This window comes from Rhincodon typus, chromosome 17, assembly GCF_021869965.1.
Source record: "Rhincodon typus isolate 14 chromosome 17, sRhiTyp1.1, whole genome shotgun sequence".
NCBI lineage: Eukaryota > Metazoa > Chordata > Chondrichthyes > Orectolobiformes > Rhincodontidae > Rhincodon > Rhincodon typus.
This window is the reverse complement of record NC_063348.1, coordinates 49,155,726-49,174,664: the sequence shown is the minus strand read 5'-3', so window position 1 is coordinate 49,174,664 and position 18,939 is coordinate 49,155,726. Positions and strand designations below refer to the sequence as shown.

The window sequence follows — 18,939 nt, the reverse complement described above, 5'->3', positions numbered from 1 at the left end:
ACTATGTGACAGCCAGCCAATGTAAAGAGGCAGCAGAATGAAATGTTTTAGTAACGTGTTACAAAGGACTGAAGCCTAGACTCTTGTTTTACTGCCACTAAAACATGTTATAATGGATAATGTCGCATGGATCACTGGTAAATGGACAGGGTGAAGCATACCACACCTGCAGCATGGCTGTTTCCACAGAGTGACCCTGCTGCCACCACCAGGTTTTAGTTTAAAACTTCTTACAAGTCACAGACACCCAGAGAGTGTCCCCTGCGTGCATAATTGGATAGTAAGTCTGCCCTCTGGCCATTAATTGGCCAAATCAGGGAAAGTGACTGCCAACTGCAGGGTCATGACACCAACTTGATCTTAACATCGCACTCCTGACTCAAAAGGCCAAGTCCTATCTCTGAACGCAGTGTGGGTAGAAAATCGTACGGTCAAGCTCCTGTTTTGAAACGCTTCAAACAGCATTCTGTTCTCCCACAGGACCTTAATGGCTCTTACCAAAATCACAGATTACATCCTACATGTCTGCAATAAGCTAAACTAGCTCTCCTCACCTTTGACCTGCCTGCAGTCTTTGTCAGAGTTGACCACACCATCATTCACTTCTGTCAAGACGGATTCAACTCCTTATCCATGTAACTCCACCCAGACAATTATCCACAATGGCTTCTCTTCCTGCTCCCAAACTATTTCCTTCAGAGTTTTACATGGAGCTGTGCTTGCCCCCACCTCTGCCCCCATTCCATTTCTCACTATTGCCCCTGAGTGACACCAGCGAAAAACCACACAGGCCTGAAATTTCCCAAAATCAGCTAGGTGTCAATTTCAGGAAGAGTTTACCTCTGTGTGTTTGACTGACTTTTCTCCCACAATCTGATGTTGTTCGCCTCACTAAGGTGCTACCCTTGCACACAGCAGGCGGTGAAATGTTCACCGGCACCAGAACATTCTGGCGTTCACGCTACAGGTACCACGCTGAAACCCCAGCTGCATGCTTGGTCAACATGGCCAGCCTGCTCTGAAGGTGCTGCGTTGGTCAGTACAGTGTCCAAGCTCCAGAGGAACATGAAAGTTAATGACCTCCTACATTCCGTAAAGAAAAGTGCCGCTATCTTCTCTCTGCTGCCTCACATTGCTCTTACTCTGTCATTGCACCACCTCCCAGCAAGCCTCATGTTCTATCACTCTCCGTGGTGCATGCAGCACTGTCCCTCAAAGACTCGCTCACTCCAACCCCAAGCTACTACTTCTGCCTGCTCTGCTCACTCATTCACTCACTCACTCACTTAGGACATCTCACCATCTCGCTTGACTGACCACTCCCCCTCATTGACTATCATCTCCATTGGCTGTTCATCACTGCTAAACATGGCAAGCTACCTTGCTTTTTTGCCTACGGTAAAAGTTGAGGCACGGTGGAGATACGGTGGAGATACGGTGAGCATCCCAGCAAGCACAAAGCAAGTGAGCAAGTTCCAACCCTGTGAGGGACCCTGTTCCGATGTCCCTGGCCTGGCAGGCAGCATTGCAAAGTAAGGCATCGATAAGATCCAAAGCACAACATTGAAGCGCTGAACTGTGTTCTAAGTGAGCCAGAGGTGTGCCATGATGATGTGGTGAAGCTGGTGCTTGTCTGATGCCAGTTTCTGTGGGCAAAGGATGCAGGCGCTCACTGCCCATGTGTCGAATTGTTGCTGTCTTGTTTCTCTTCACTGCCAGAGAATATAGCAAACTGAAGATAAATGAGGCAAGATTAGGTAATAATGAGATGTTATTGCATGCAGATAGGCCGCTCGCCACTCACGAGTGAGATTTTTACCTTGCCAGTTAAACCATGGGTAGAAAATGCAACATAGTGTCAAGAGTCTCTGTTTCTGATCTCACCAGAATTTCCCAAAGACTCATCATTGTCCACATCATTCTGGGGCTGGGAAGATTCTGCCCACAGGTTTCACCTTTATGTTGATGGCATCCAACTCTATAGCTGAGCCATTTGTTTTCAACTCCTCTGCTAAACTATGTAATAGCTTATCTGCCATCCAGCACAGGACAAGCTGAAACTGCCTTGAATTAAATATCGGTACTGCTGAACCGAGTGAACACAATCTTCCCAGGCACGGAGTAACCTGGGCATTGGCGAGAAATTTGGGAAAATCCCATTACATCAGCCAGGGAGGAACCCTGTATTGAATGGTGAGATGAGATTCTCACTCATGAGTGGCAAAAGTCTCAATTGCATGCATCAACATGTCTTTATTAGTTAATCTTGCCTCATTTGATGATAAGCTTCCCATTTTTCACATGGCAGATAGAAATTAGATGGCATCAATTCCCAACATGAAACTCAGAGCGACTCCAGATCACTGTTTGCTCCTCTGGCCCTCCATCTGAACACTAGGCACTAACATCTCAGGGCACACTCCATGAGCAGTGACTGCATAACCAACCCCCACCAGACCCCAATCATGGGCATTGGCATCCAACAGGTTCTGGGGTCAAAGACGGTTATCAGGGGTCAACGCTGTGGTAGGGAAGTTGAAACGGATATATCTCAGTTTTCATTCCTAGGTAGGTATCCTTTTTTAGTTTTAAAATACTAGTCTTAGACCCAATCATCTCCCTTTCAAACTGGCTATACAGTTCAATCAGATATTCAAATCAAAATCAAATATTAAGATTACTGCTACCTAGAGGTGCCTTAATTCAGAAGCCAATAATTAATCCTGTCACATTACACAATATCTTATTCGAGTCCTGATTGTTCTTTTGTTTGATTTTGAGAGCAGCACCTTCTGGAATCATCTCGGAAGCTTTCTGGGAACTCCTGATCACCCACTTAATTTTTCCAGTTTAAATGTAGATCAAAATCAATAATAATTATTGCCATCCCTTTTTCACAAACAATCAATATTTCTTATTGCATAGTTCTTCCTCCAATATGGCTGCTCTTCATCGGCCCGAAAATCATTCCCATCAACACTCCAAGGACTGCAGTGGTTGTCAAGAAAATAATTTAACACTGTCTCTAAGGTAGTTAGGGATGATTAAATACAGGAACATAGGAACAGAAGTAGGCCACTCAGCCCCTCAAACCTGTTCGACAATTAAATGTGATCATAGCTGATCTGAGGCCTAACTCTATTTACCCGCCTTTGGCCCATATCCCTTAAAACCTTTGATTAACATCTCAGAATTAAAATTAACAACTCATCCTGCATCCACTACAATTTGTGGAAGAGAATTCTAAACCTCTGCCACCCTGTGTGTGTAGAATTGTTCCCTGACATCTCTCCTGTACAGTCTGGCCCAAATTCTCAGCATACTCCCTCTAGTTCTAGATTCTGGCCTAGCCTGTAAAATTCCCAAATTCTGTGAATGAATGAAAGAAAAAAGAATCAATTTTAATCATTTCACAGTGTCTTTAGTTACTGAAGCTCTTAGTTCTGGATTTCCTTGTGTCCATCTCTTTACCTCTTTCCTCCTTTGAGGTGTGACTTTGAACTGGCCATTTGCCTTAATCTCATCTGATTCAATGTCAAATTTTGGGCTGTGAGCGATGTTGGAACATTTTACAATGTAAGTTGCTGATCTGTACTTCCCATAGCTGCACCACACAATCTCTTTGTAGATCTACACACCGAACTCATATGTTAACTGTTTTGAATTTGGGAAAACATGAGAGAATTTAAAGGCAAAATACGCTGAAAATCACTCAAAAGACTACTATTAGCAGCTGTCTTATTTGTCTTCATAGTGCAAAAGTCAACCACAACAGAAGTGAAACACTAACCATGAACTCAGAGTACATCATTGTGTTTGCCTAAGAAAGCGATCTTATGTCTGTCCATCTCAGTTTACTTGAGAGAATGTAGATTTCAGAACTATGCTTTCATATTGACGCATTGAGAAAATATAGCTGCCAGCATTTGTCTCAGGATGTTGTGTTTTGGCTATTGTCTCTGCAGTTTTTTTTCCCATGCTGGTTTTAGACTGAGGCATTCAATCTTTTTTTAAAGAAGATGGCAGATAACAACAGATGCAGGTGTGCACTTTCCTTAACAAAGGAAGCGAGATAAATGAGTGCAGTGACACTCCTTCACTTCGCTGACCATTCTGCATATTTCCACATCAAACATTATCAGGAAAGCATCCGAGTAAACATTTCAAATACAGCAAGGTCCTATCAAGCCATTAGCACATGAGGGCCTCAGAAACGACATCCGTTTTAAGAATAAAATCTTGTAAAACTACCCCCTTATCTGTGTTCAGCTAAAGGTCAGGATTGGGATCAATTTCGATCGTGTTGCATCTTGAAGCTCCTCACATAATAATAGATTCCAATCCACACAATGATGGGAAGAGATTGAGCATTTGTATTAGCCATTCCTCGCTAGTTTCTAAGTCAAACAATGATCAAAGATGACTCTTTAGACCGATATGGAACTTTATACTCAAGTAACAATCATACTAAATTTTAGTGTATCTACTCCTGAGAGACTCTACCTTTTAATTTCATCGAATCCCTACAGTGTGGAATCAGGCCATTTGGCCCATTGAGTCCACATCGGCCCTCCAAACAGCATCCCACCGTATACCTGGAACTCTGCATTTCCCATGGCCAACCCATGTAGTCTACACATCCCTGGACACTACAGGCAGTTTTAACATGGCCAATCCACCTAACCTGCACATCTTTGGCCTGTGGGAGGAAACCGGAGCACTCGGAGGGAACCCACGCAGACACGGGGAGAACGTGTAAACTCTACACAGACAGTCGCCCGAGGCTGGTATCAAACCCAGGTCCCTGTTGCTGTGAGGTAGCAATGCAAACTGCTGAGGCACCATGCCGCCAATCGATAGACTGCTGGATATATCATCAGTATCCATAAGAAAAACTGAATGCTCACCATCAAATTCCCAGGATATCTGGACAGTGGATAATTGTTTGGAAACATGGTTAAACCAGTTTTGAAATTGTTCTTTCTAATTCAGGCTGCCATACAACAGATAGAGAAAATGTTTATTGTTCCATTGGTGTGCAAAGCCTCCAACGCAATTTTTATTGCCCCAGGATAGCAAGCCTGCACGCACCAAGCCCATCTTTCCTTCCCAGTTACAGGGATGGACATTTTGCACACAAAGAACAAAAGAGAAGTACAGCACAGGAACCAATCCTTTGGCCCTCCAAGCCTCTGGCGATCATCCTGCCCTAACTAATCTAAGAAATAAACATTATGCCCTTATTTGGTCTGTATCCCTCCCTATTCATGTAACCATCCAGTTGCCTCTCAAGTATCACCAGTGTGCTTGCTTCCACCACCTCCTCTGGCAATCTGTTCCAGGCTCCTATGACTCTCTGCATGAAAAACTTTCCTCACACATCTCCCTTAAACATTCCCCCTCTCACCTTGAACCTGAACCTGCTTGTAATTGAATACTCAACCCTGGGAAAAAGCCTCTGACTATCCACCCTATCTGTGCCTCTCATAATTTTGTAGACCTCTATCAAGTCTCCTGTCGGCCACCCTCTTTGCAGTGAAAACAATCTAGTCTTTTTAACCTTTCCTCATAGCCAGTGCCCTTGAGACTGGGCAACATGCTTGTGAACATTCTCTCCACTCTCTCCAAGCTTCCACGTCCCCCTGGTAACGTGGCAACCAAAACTGCAGACAATATTCCAAATGCAGCCTAACAAGGGTTTTAAATAGCTGCAATATGGTTTGCCAACTCTTGTACTCCATGTCGATGCACTCCAGCCAATGAAGGCAAGCATACCATCTGCCGCCTTAATCACTTTGGCCATCTGTATTGCCACTTTCAGGGAACTGTGGACCTGCATGCCCAGATCCATCTGAATGTTAGTGTTCCTAAGGGTTCTGCCATTTACAGTGTAATTCACACCGAAATTTGATCCTCCAAAATGCATCACCTCACATTTGTCTGGATTAAAGCACGTCTGTCATTTCTGTGCTCAAGTCGCCAATCTATCTATATCCTGTTGTACACTTTCACAATTAATGGCACTGTCAGCAAATCCATGAATCTTCATTTCAACTGCAAACTTTCTAAACAGATCACCCACATTTTCCTCCAGATCATTTATGTATACCACAAACAACAGAGGACCTAAGACTGATCCCTGTAGGACATCACTAGTTACCGGTCTCCATTCTGAGAAACACCCTTCCACCGCTACCCTCTGTCGTCTATGACCAAGCCAGTTTTGTATCCATCCAGCCAGCCATGCTGTTCTGATGGAGTCATGCCTAATTTGTTGGGAGGCATGACTCTCAGAACCTCAAGAGAGGTCCTGCACCATGGGGAGTTGGGAACAAGTTTCCATATTTTTAGTTTTGGAAACTTAATTTACACAGCTGTGAGATGAAGGCTGAAATCCAAATCCCACTAATGGATTAAGCTCTGTAGGGATTTCTTACACAGCTCTTAATGGGACTGTGGGCTTTGTTTGATTGACAGTTTCATGAGCTGTTAAGAAGATGATGTTTCCTTGAAGGGGTTTTTGAATGGATGTTTGCCTATTTGGACAATTGCATTAACATTTCCAAAACTAGTCTTTGATATTATAGGGTTCCATGAGTTCTGCCCATAGTGAATAGTGAGTAGGGTATAGAGGATACTTGAGGGGCAAGATGGATGCATGGTGGGTAGGAAGGACGCAAGCAGGGATATAACAGGACATGTGGGATGAGTGTGGGATCAGAGATGAGGATCTCTAACAGTCATTCACAGAACGGGGTTGATGTCCTCGTGAACTGAAGTGCACCAGCTTCAATTCCCACCTAGAGGCCGTTCCAAGAGGTGGCCATTTTGTTTCCAGCCCATCAATGTAATTTCATGAGGAAAACACCATGGCAGCCACAGATGGGTAGGAGGAGGGATCGGGTGATCAGGAAATAGTCCATCGTTCATGATCCCCAACATAAGGATGAACATGGAGCAGTGGTTTGCCTCAGAGCTCATGTCAACAATTCCTAAATCCCGTGCTGCTTCACAGGATCATTAGAATCCCTGCAGTATGGAAGCAGGCCATTTGGCCCATCAAATCCATACCTATCCTGCAAAGAGTATCCCACCCAGAACCACCCCCCAAACCAGTTCATGTAACCCTGCATTTCCCATGACTAATCAACATCGCTTGCACATCCCTGGACACTGTGGACAATTTAGCATGGCCAATCCACCTAACCTACACATCTTTGGAGTGAGGGAGGAAACCGGAGCACCCGGAGGAAACCCACGCAGACACGGGAGAATGTGCAAACTCCACACAGACAGTCACCTGAGGGAGGAATCGAGCCTGGCTCCCTCGTGCTGTGAGGCAGCATTACTGGCCACTGTGCCATCTTTTAAGGCCTTTAATTGGTGACAGGTTGCTGCTTGTAGTGAGTATACCTAGTATCCTGTTTCCAGGAAAATAGCCCAGTGATGGGACAGTGCTGGCAAACTGTCCCTTCAGCTGACAGTGCAAATTTCCTTTCCCATCTGCCCTTACCGTCCCCCATTAAGGACTAAAAATGCAGCCTCCAGTGTGTGTGTGGTAGCTTAAGTGTTGCAATTAAATAAAATAATAAATTTTGAGGAATACCATTCAGATTTAATTTGACAGAGAACCTTTCATTAGTTTTTAATTCCCAACGCAGTACACTTTTCTACTGACTGACCCTGTTAAAGCTTTCATCCCCTTTTCTGGTGTTGTCATTTGTAATATTCAATCCATTAACAACTAACTAATTGCCATTTCTTAGTATTTGCAGATTGTTCCATCTATTGGTGTTTAGGTTCTATAAATACATAAGGCAAGTTTATTATTAAGCCAAAGTGGTTCGAGGCCAATGAGACCATATTTTGTGGTTTTAGTGGAGGTTTTATGCATTCTGATGTACTGAAGTTTTAGATTGAATTTGTTCCAGTCAGTCCCATCAATCCAAAAGAGGGATGGCATGGTGGTTCAGTGGTTAGCACAGCTGCCTCACAGTGCCAGGGACTCAGGTTCAATTCCAGCCTCGGGTAACTATCTGTGTGGGGTTTGCACATTCTCCCTGTGTCTACATGTGTTTCTTTTCAGGTGCTCTGTTTCCTTCCACAGTCTAAAGATATGCAAGTTAGGTGGATTGGTCATGTTAAATTAACTATAATGTGTAGGCTACAACATTCAGGGTTATAGGGATGGGATGCTTTTTGGAGGGTGGTGTGGTCTCACCAGTCGCTGAAAGTAAGCGTGCAGGGGCAGCAGGCGGTAAAAAAGGCAAATGGCATGTTGGCCTTTATTGCAAGAGGTTTTGAGTACAGGAGCAGGGATGTGTTGATGCAGTTATATAGGGCCTTGGTGAGGCCACAGCTGGAATATTGTGTGCAGTTTTGGTCTCCTTTTCTAAAGATGCATGCTCTTGGTCTCGAGGGAGAGCAGCAAAGGTTTACCAGGCTGATTCCTGGGATGGTGGGACTGATGTATGAAGACAGATTGACTAGGTTAGGATTGCTTTCGCTAGATTTCAGACAAATGAGAGGGGATCTCATACAGACTTATAAAATTCTAACAGGACTGGACAGGGTAGATGGTGGGTGTGTCCAGAACCAGGGGTCACAGTATGAGGATTCGGGGTAGACAATTTAGGACAGAGATGAAGAGACATTTCTTCAACCAAAGAGCGGTGAACCTGTGGAATTCATTACCACAGGAAGTAGTTGATGCCAAAACATTGAATGTATTCAAGAGGCGGCTACATATAGCACTGGGAGCAAATGGGATCAAAGATTACGGAGAGAAAGCAGGATTAGGCTACTGAGTTGGACGATCAGCCATGATCGTGATGAATGGCGGAGCAGGCTTGAAGGGCTGAATGGCCTTGCTCCTGCTCCTATCTTCTATGTCTCTACGAATGGCCTGCTTTCACTCAATGGGACTCTATGATTGGCAGCCTCTGGAATTTTGCAGCCTCCCACAAGATGTCAGGGACCAGGCAAGCTCCATGGAGTCAGCCTCCTGGCACTGATGAGGCTGGGGGTTGTCGGTAGAAAGATGGTAGTGCAGTGGGCAAGCTCTGAGACCCAGCATTCCTGCCAGGCTTCACCTGTAACTGTAGGTCATCCCGTGGAGGGTCTCTCTCTCACAATATTAGCACCATCTGCTCAGGGCATTTTATTATTTTTTCTTTATTGTTTTACAGGTTGTGGGTGTTACTGACTAGGCCAGCATTAGCTTCTCACCCCTTATTTCCCCTGAGAAAATGGCGATGAGAGTTCTTTTGTTAACTCTTCTGCTGTCCTTGTGCTGCTCTCCATCATCCATGTGAAAATGAGCTCCTCACTGTCATTATTCTCTGAATAGAAAATGAGACATTTAACTAACAAGGTGTTATAGTACCCACTAATTATGGATCCTTATGTAAATAATTTATTATTTTACATAAATAGTCATTTGGTATCAAAGTCATTATTGTCCCAGAGGGCCACAGTGCTGCTTTCTCATAGAGTCACAATGACTGATGGTGGCTTAACCTGCGGGTCACCATGCCTCAGGCAAGGGGAGAGATTGAGAAGGAGAGTCCAGTAAGGGAATTGAACTTATACTGCTGGTATCACAAACCAGTCATCTGGCCACTCATCTTACCAACACCCTCATCCTAATTAACTGGAATAAAGCTGCATTGTTTATTTCAGCTGTACTCAAAATGTTTTATATAACTGGGACTAAAGCCTTGAATCTCTGTCCTCTAAATAACAGCACCCAAACTCTAAATGCATTGGTACAAAATCAGTGGTCCGACTTGCTTGGCCTGCAAATATGAAGGCGATACTTGTAAAGGTGAACAAGACACTGTCAGATCACAAAATGACTGACTAACACCATCAGGTGAAGGGAATCTACCCAGTTTGACCTTGTCAGGATCACAATGCCATAATGTGGTGGTTAACATCCCTGAAGAATTATCTAAAAAGCCCCTCTTCTGTATCAAACCACTCGATAGACCATTACCACCCTCTCAGGGTAATTAGGGATGGAGAATAAATATTGACCTTTCCAATGACGACCACATCACCAGGATGAAAACAAAATTGAGACATAAGTGCATCTTTCTTTTTAGGACATCGATTCTTCCTGTACAATGGAGACATTAATTTCCATTGCGCAGTCACTTTTTTTAAGGGCTCACTTTCAAGAAAGAGAGTGATACACGTCAGTATTATTCTTTCGGAGTTTCCTCTGATTTTGGACCCAGATCGGACAAATTTCTAGACATCCAAGTTTGATTCTTGGGTCTTTCACTGATTGGCCGAGTGTACAAAGAACAAAGAAAATTACAGCACAGGAATAGGCCCTTTGGCCCTCCAAGCCTGTGCCAATCCAGATCCTCTATCTAAACCTGTCTCCTATTTTCCAAGGATCTGTACCCCTCTGCTCCCTGCCCATTCATGTATCTGTCTAGATACATCTTAAATGACGCTGTTGTGCCCGACTCTACCACCTCCGCTGGCAACGCGTTCCAGGCACCCACCACCCTCTGTGTAAAGAACTTTCCACGCATATCTCCCTTAAACATTCCCCTCTCACCTTGAAATCGTGACCCCTAGTAATTGAGTCCCCCACTCTGGGAAAACAGCTTCTTGCTATCCATCCTTTCTATACCTCTCATGATTTTGTAGAGCTCAATCAGGTCCCCCCTCAACCTCCGTCTTTCTAATGTAAATAATCCTAATCTAGTCAACCTCTCTTCATAGCTAGCACCCTCCATACCAGACAACATCCTGGTGAACCTCCTCTGCACCCTCTCCAAAGCATCCACATCCTTTTGGTAATGTGGCGACCAGAACTGTATGCAGTATTCCAAATGTGGTTGAACCAAAGTCCTATACAACTGTAACATGACCTACCAAATCTTGTACTCAATACCCCGTCCGATGAATGAAAGCATGCAGTATGCCTTCTTGACCACTCTATCGACCTGCGTAGTGACCTTCAGGGTACAATGGACCTGAACACCCAGATCTCTCTGTGCATCAATTTTCCCCAGGGCTTTTCCATTTACCTTATAGTTTGCTCTTGAATTGGATCTTCCAAAATGCATCACCTCGCATTTGCCTGGATTGAACTCCATTTGCCATTTCTCCGCCCAACTCTCCAATCTATCTATATCCTGCTGCATTCTCCGACAGTCCCCTTTACTATCTGCTACTCCACCAATCTTAGTGTCATCTTAGTGTAGGTGGGTCAAATAGTTGTTAAGTCTAGAATCGAAAATCAGATTCAGTACTAATGACTATGAAATTATCATTGATTGTCATAAAAACCCCATCTGGGGTTCATTACTGTCCTTGAAGGGGAATCTGCCATTCTTACCCAGTCAGGCCTTCATGTGACTGCGGACCCACAGCAATGTGGTTGGCCAGTGCTGTCTCAAGTGGCTCAGTCATGCACTAAGTTGTACCCAACATCTAGAGAAACGATGATCCATATCAACAACTGCAGTTTAGCAGGGATGCAGTGGCCTTGCGGTATTGTCACTAGACTAGCAATCTAGTGGAAACTTAGGTAATGTTCCAGAGATCCTGGGTTCAAATCCCACCATGGCAGGTAAAAATATACAATTAAAATTCTAAAGATAATCGTGGAACCATTGTTGTAAAACCCATCTGGTTCATGAATGCCCTTTACAGAAGGAAACTACAGTCCTTATCTGGTCTGGCCTACATGTGACTCCAGACCCAAAGCAACATGGTTGACTGTAGCCCCCAAAATGGTCCAAGAAGGCAGTCAGTATACCTGAGTACAACTAGGTTTGGATAACAAATGTTGGCCTTTCCTTCAGCACCTGCTCAAATAAATCTTTCATATGTCTTATTGTGATTACAGTACTAAAAGGTGGTATTGTTGGTGTGGTCAAAACTAAGCCATATTTTCCCCACATTAGTGAAAGAATTAAATATTTTACTGCAAGGATCCCTATGACAGTTGTATCATGCGAGATGTGAATTATCAAGTACATCATAGAAATATCAAATGACTATGAAGTATATATATTTTAGGTATTAAAAAGAAATTTATACCCCTTTTTATTATTACTTCTTCCACCTTAGCAGAATTCAAACATTTTGTGCCATTTTTGTCATTCTACAATTCAAGTGAGGTGATGACCTAGAAATGTGACACAACTTGTGTGCTTCCTGCAGATTTATTTAAAGCAAATTAATCACTTGATACCTTTTAAGAAAATGTTGGTTTATTTAACTAGTCCAGCATATAAATTCAGATTAAAAGGCATTGTTGTAATTATCTAGGGCTGTTCATTAGATGGAAAATACCTTTACTTGTGCTGTTGCAGTGAGGTATTTATATCCTTGTTATTGTGTAATATTCTGTTATTAATGGCTGAGGAATTAGGTATTTGAACAGATTGAGAGTGATGAACTATGACCAGAATGGGCAGTGATGGGTTAAATATATTCAATTCATTTTTTTGTTGGTAGTCAAGCAACTTGCAAGTATGCCGGATAATTTTGCCACGAAATTTATTTTAAAAACTGTGGGAGTCGGTGGGCTTGAAATGGATATCGGTTTCTTGGTGGTTGCCTGAGATGGAGCCAGAGAGGTCCAGAAAGGAGAGAGCGGTATTAGAGATGGTCCAGGTGAACTTAAGGTTGGGGTGGAAGGTGTTGGTGAAGTGGATGAACTGTTCGAGCTCCTCGTGGGAGCATGAGGTGGCGCCGATACAGTCATCAATGTAACGGAGGAAGAGGTGGGGTTTAGGACCAGTGTAGGTACGGAAGAGGGATTGTTCCACGTAACCTACACACAGGCAGGCATAGCTTGGGCCCATGCGGGTACCCATGGCCACCCCCTTTGTCTGTAGGAAGTGGGAGGAATTGAAAGAGAAGTTGTTGAAGGTGAGGACGAGTTCCGCTAAGCGGATGAGGGTGTCAGTGGAGGGGGACTGGTCGGGCCTGCGGGACAGGAAGAAGCGGAGGGCCTTTAGGCCATCTGTATGGGGAATGCAGGTGTATAGGGACTGGACGTCCATGGTAAAGATGAGGTGTTGGGGACCAGGGAATTGGAAGTTCTGGAGGAGGTGGAGGGCGTGGGTGGTGTCACGGACATAGGTAGGGAGTTCCTGGACCAAGAGGGAGAAAATGGAGTCCAGATAGTTGGAGATAAGTTCGGTGGGGCAGGAGCAGGTGGAGACAATGGGTCAACCAGGGCATTCAGGTTTGTGGATTTTGGGAAGGAGATAGAAGCGGGCAGTGCGGGTTTGGGGAACGATGAGGTTGGAGGCCGTGGATGGGAGGTCACCTGAGGTGATGAGGTTGTGGATGGTTTGGGAGATGATGGTTTGGTGGTCGGGGGTGGGGTCATGATCAAGGGGGCGGTAGGAGGAGGTGTCGGAGAGTTGGTGTCTGGCCTCGGTGATGTAGAGGTCAGTGCACCATACTACAACTGCGCCTCCCTTGTCCGCGGGTTTTATGGTGAGATTGGGATTGGAGCGGAGGGCTGCACGTTCTGCGGGGGAGAGGTTGGAGTGGGTGAGAGGGGTGAAGAGGTTGAGGCGATTGATGTCTCAATGGCAGTTGGAGATGAAGAGGTCGAGGGAGGGTAGGAGGCCTTGGGGTGGTGTCCAGGAGGAGGGGGTGTGTTGGAGGCGGGAGAAGGGGTCAGTAGAGGGAGGGTTAGGTTCACGGTTGAAGAAGTAAGCGTGGAGGCGGAGCCGGTGGAAAAACTGCTTAATGTCCAAACGTGACCGGTATTCGTTGATGTGTGGGTGGAGGGGGGACAAAGGTGAGCCCTTTACTGAGGACTGACCATTCGTCCTCAGTAAGGGGGAGGTCTGGGGGGATGGTGAAGACTCGGCAGGGCTGGGTGTTGCTGTCTCCCCCAGAACTGCTGGCTGTGGAGGTGGTGGGCGGAGCGACGTCGGCGTCGGCTGTGGGCGGGGTTGTGTTGGCGTCAGCGGTGGGCGAAGTTGCGTCGGCGGTGGGCGGAGTTGCGTCCGCATCGGTGGGCGAAGCGGGGTAGGTGGCGGCAGCAGCAACGGTGACGGTAGGCGCGTCTTCAGTGTCTGTGGTGTTGGTGTCGGAAATGGAGGCGGTGGCACCAGCAGCGATGGCGTTCGCTGTCCCGGAAGTGGGGTACCCGGTGGTGGCGGATGTGACGTCATCTGTGGGTTCTCCGACAGTGACCTCAATCCCTCCCTAACTCCCCACCTACACTCACCTTTACTGGCTCCATCCCCGCCTCTTTGACCTGTCTGTTTCCTCTCCACCTATCTTCTCCTCTATCCATCTTCTATCCGCCTCCCCCTCTCTCCTTTTTTATTTCAGAACCCCCTTCCCCTCTCCCATTTCTGATGAAGGGTCTAGGCCCGAAACGTCAGCCTTCCTGCTCCTATGATGCTGCTTGGCCTGCTGTGTTTATCCAGCTCTACACCTTGTTATCTCAGATTCTCCAGCATCTGCAGTTCCTACTATCTCTGAAATTGATAGGAAGTTGTGGAGGTAGGTACAATTACAACACTTAAAAGGCATCTGGATGGGTGCATGAATAGGAAGGGTTTCGAAAGATGCGAGCCAAATGTGGCAAATGAGATTAAATTAATTTAGGATATCTGGCCAGCGTGGATGAGTTGGACTGAACGATCTGTTTCTGTGCTGTAGATCTCTGTCACTCTATGACTGAGAAAGAGTCAGCTGGTTCGAAACCTAAAGGAGTGGTGAATGAAGTATTGTGACTTGCTGAGAGGGACTGGGAAGACTAAAACCGCTGAGCAATGTGTCAACCCCTCATTTCTCAGGCTGCATGCTGCAGAGATGAACATCCAAGATTTGCAGCTAGCTTTTCATCTCTATCTCACTATCCAATCACATTAAAATGCCTGTCACATATTCCAGATGATTTTATGTTTTATCGATGTGCCTCTCCAGAAATAAAGCACATGACAAGACTTTTGACTTGAGTCTGAAAATTGTGCTGAATTTTCAAGTCAACTTGTGTTCTCATAGTGGTCTAACCATCATGACACTGTCATGCCAGTGGGACCACAGAAGTTCTACACTGCAGTGCGAAAAATGCAGCAATATTTTCACGCGTAAAATTTAAGACACGATGATCAGGTCTTAACAGTACAAGAGGTTAAAAAAACAAACTGTACTGCATGTAAAAGAAATAATTCCTTAATGCGACACAGCCAATCATTATTCCATTACCCAAAGCGTGATATTGATACCTTGGCTGATCACTGCTTTTCTGTTCTGGCCATCAAGGTCCGCACGCTCGATCACATGATGCTTGGCATCTACCCAGTACATCTTTTGTCCTGCATAGTCAATGGTGAGCCCATTTGGCCAGAAGAGATGAGTATCTGCAATGATCTTGCGGTTAGAACCGTCCATGGCTGCATATTCTATCCGGGGGGTGTTACCCCAGTCCGTCCAATAAATAGTTCTGTAAAACATATCAGATATATCAATAGAATGCAATGAAGATCAGGTGCTTTGAGCTAAACGAAACAAGCTTTACTCAAGAACGGAACCACTGTATCCCAGTTATCATTACATCTATAAAACCAAACTAAATACTGAAGTAACTGAACAGGATAACTCATAGCCATTGAACATTTTTGAAACAACCAGTTAAATTCTAATAAAAACCTGGTAACTGGAGAAGGCCATTCAGCACCTCAAACCTGCTCCGCTGTTCCAGCACAGCTGATCATGTACTTCAATAGCATATTCCTGCAGTAACCCTTATTCCTCAATGCCAACAGCACCCAGAAATTTATATCTCTTTCTTGAACATACTCAACGAGTCTCCACATCTCTTTGCGATTGAGAATTCTAAGGATTCACCACTTTGAGCGAAGAAATTCCTCATCTCTAAATAGGTTGCCCTTTATTTGGAGACCATATCCCTTGATTCAAGATCCCTACCCTACTGTGCTTTCTGTATTTAACCTGTTTAGCCCTTTATGAATTTTATCGGCTTGAATGATATCTCCTCTCATTCTCCTCAACTATAAAGAACCCAGACACAGTCTGTTCAATCCCTTTTCAGCGGACAGTCCCACCATCCCAGGAATTAGTTTGCCAAACAAATATTAATCCAATATACCCAGTGAAAATGGAGCATACTTGGGTCAGATGCCTGATTTGACGACACAACACCTTATACAGGTGAATGATCTCAATGGAGCTACACGTTGGACATTGAGTTAAAATCCAGGTTGGTTTTCTCTCTGATAGGATAGCACCATTCATTGATTAGACTCTACAAGTGCTATACTATTCGATCAAAGATTTCAATTTTAGGCTGAATGTGGAGGTGGGTATGGGGAAGTGGTGCAAAAAAAAAGAGACTATGGTTTATAATAACATCCCAAAATGATTAGGTGCTGTTTAACTATTCATCTGAGAGGAAGCCAATGACAGTCATTCTGTACTTTAACAGAATTTATAAAACTAATTTTCAAATCCCAGGAAGTTACTGTTTCCAAACTTCTTCAGTACGGCATTGTTGTCATGTTGAATGGGAAAAAAAGATTTTTGCAGTTAGGTTTAAACAAATTTGCACTACACATTGCAACTTACATGTGCAATGTTCTAGAACGCATTTATTGCAGTTTACAGCTGTAATGTGGTAGTGATAAAGGCAAGTATTAGAACCAACAGCTTGCTAAACGTAGTGTGAAATTTACTTTGCAAAATTTAATCTGATGGCTAAGAAAACATTACAGCTTTTCTGTCTTTTTTAAAAAGTATCTTAACAGAACTCACATTTCCCAAATCAAAGACAATGGAAATGATTCACGACTCTCCTCTGGAGAGTTCTGTCTTTAAAATCACCATGAAGTATAACGGGTAGCTGTAATTGCAAAAAGAGTGTGAGTAGCACTCTCCAGAAAATGTGGCATTTTTTGCTTTCATGCAAGTCCCAATTCATTCCGTAAAGAACCAGCACGGCTGACTGAACAAAAAAGTAAGTAAGTCTGGGATATGTCTAATAAATCAAAGTGACAAGGTCAGAGTCACAGAATAAGAATTTGGCCATTTAAGATTGAGATGAAGGGAAATGTCTTCAGTATCTTGGAATTCCCAACCTCAGAGGACTGATACTCGGATTTAGAGTCATACGGCATGGAACAGGCCCTTCAGCCCAACTCATCCATGCCGACCAGGTTTCCTAAACTGAACTAGTCCCAGTTGTCTGTGTTTGGCTCATATCCTTCTAAACCTTTCCTATTCATGTACCTGCACAAATGTCTCTTAAATCTGTAATTGTACCTGCTTCGACCATGTCCTCTGGCAGCTCATACCATATATGCAACACCCTCTGTGTGAAAAAGTTGCCCTTCAGATCTCTTTTAAATCTTTACCCTCTCACCTTAAACCTATGCCCTCTAGCTTTGGACTCCTCTACACTGGGAAAAAGACCTGGACTACTCACTCTATCCAAACCCCTCATGATTTTACAAACCTCTACAAAATCACCCCTCAGTATCCCATGCTCCAGGGAAAATGGCTAAAGCCTATTCAGCCTCTCCCTATAGTTCAAACTTTCCAGTCCCAGCAACATCCTTATAAATAATTTCTCATGCCATTATTCAATCCATTTACTTTTGAAAGAAACAAATCGACCTTCCTAAAGTCTAGCCATGAACATATTTCAGGAACCAAATTACACAACAGAATTCTTGTGCTTTGAACAAGTACAGATCACTTTCAAGTTCTGGAGTAGTGCCCCTCGATAGCTCAAAGCAATCACATTTGTGCAAGTGATTTTGAGCTCAGACTTATAAATACTTACAAACGTAGACATCCTGACTCTGAAATTACAGTGATGAATATTAGCTTACAACTGCTTAACAAACCCCTCTGAAATTGTTCCGCAGTTTTAGCTCAGGTATTGCAGCAGATGGATTAATGTTCATTTGAAGTAAAAGTAAAAAAAATCTAAGATAGCAAAAAGATGTTTCCAAAGTAGAGCGCAATGTCAGTATTTTATATAAAATTATGAGGGGCATTGAGAGGGTAAACAGGAAGGAACATTTCCTCTTGGTAGAAGAATCAATGACAGGAGTGGGGGTGGGGCATAGATTTAAGGGAAGGGGCAGGAGTTTTAGAGGGGATGAGAAGAAAGTTTTTTCTACTCAGAGGGTGGTAGGAATCTGGAACTTGCTGCTTGGAAGGGGGATAGTGGTAGAAACCCTCAACACATTTAGACATGCACTTGTGATCCCAAAGCATACACGGCAATGGGCCAAGTGATGGAAGATGGGATTGGAATAAGCTGCTGGTTGTTTTTGACTGGCACAGACCTGATGGGTTGAAGGGCCTTGCAGATCTCTGTGACTCTATTGCCTGGCCCATGGTAGTATAACGTCCCTGAAGACAGGCAAACTGACAGATCTGATTAAGAGAGCCACTTAGTAACTGAACTGGAATTAATATGAACGGGGGCATCAAAATAATGACCACAAAATGGGATAGAGAGCAGGATACAAAATCAATGCTAGGGGAAAAAAAACTAAACTACAATGTCAGGACAACAGAAGCTCTTTAAAAATGGAAAGACACAGTCAGTAAACGGAACAGCTGAAATTGAAACAGTAAGACAGCAGATATAAAAAACCACCAAGTTAGGAGAACAAATTGAAACAAATAAGAGAAATCCATCCCATGCCAAATATATTCATTATCTGAGGATAAGCAACGTTCTCCATTCAGATGCTTTTGTGGATTTGCCTGGGGCTGAGAGACACCATAACTAACAGAACATCAAAGAGTTAGTTTAATTTACTGTGTATGAAGTAAATCTTTTGGTCAGCCCCCAGTGACAGGGTGTACCACGTCAAAATGACCTTTGCGATTATGGCATGCTATTAAAAAAAAGCTCTGAGTCATTAAAACTGCTACAAATTACAGAGACAACAAGGT

General features: G+C 44.1%; 1 protein-coding gene across 3 annotated transcripts in view; it reads right to left on the bottom strand.

Annotated features, from left to right (window-relative positions):
- The window catches only part of lrp4 (low density lipoprotein receptor-related protein 4), a 359,208-nt gene that overhangs the window by 65,870 nt on the left and 274,399 nt on the right, over positions 1 to 18,939 (bottom strand). For all 3 annotated transcript variants that reach the window (XM_048607192.1, XM_048607193.1, XM_048607194.1), the window contains one exon: positions 15,234 to 15,451. In XM_048607192.1, the coding sequence (XP_048463149.1) occupies positions 15,234 to 15,451 (218 nt within the window). The remainder of the gene's footprint in view (positions 1 to 15,233; positions 15,452 to 18,939) is intronic.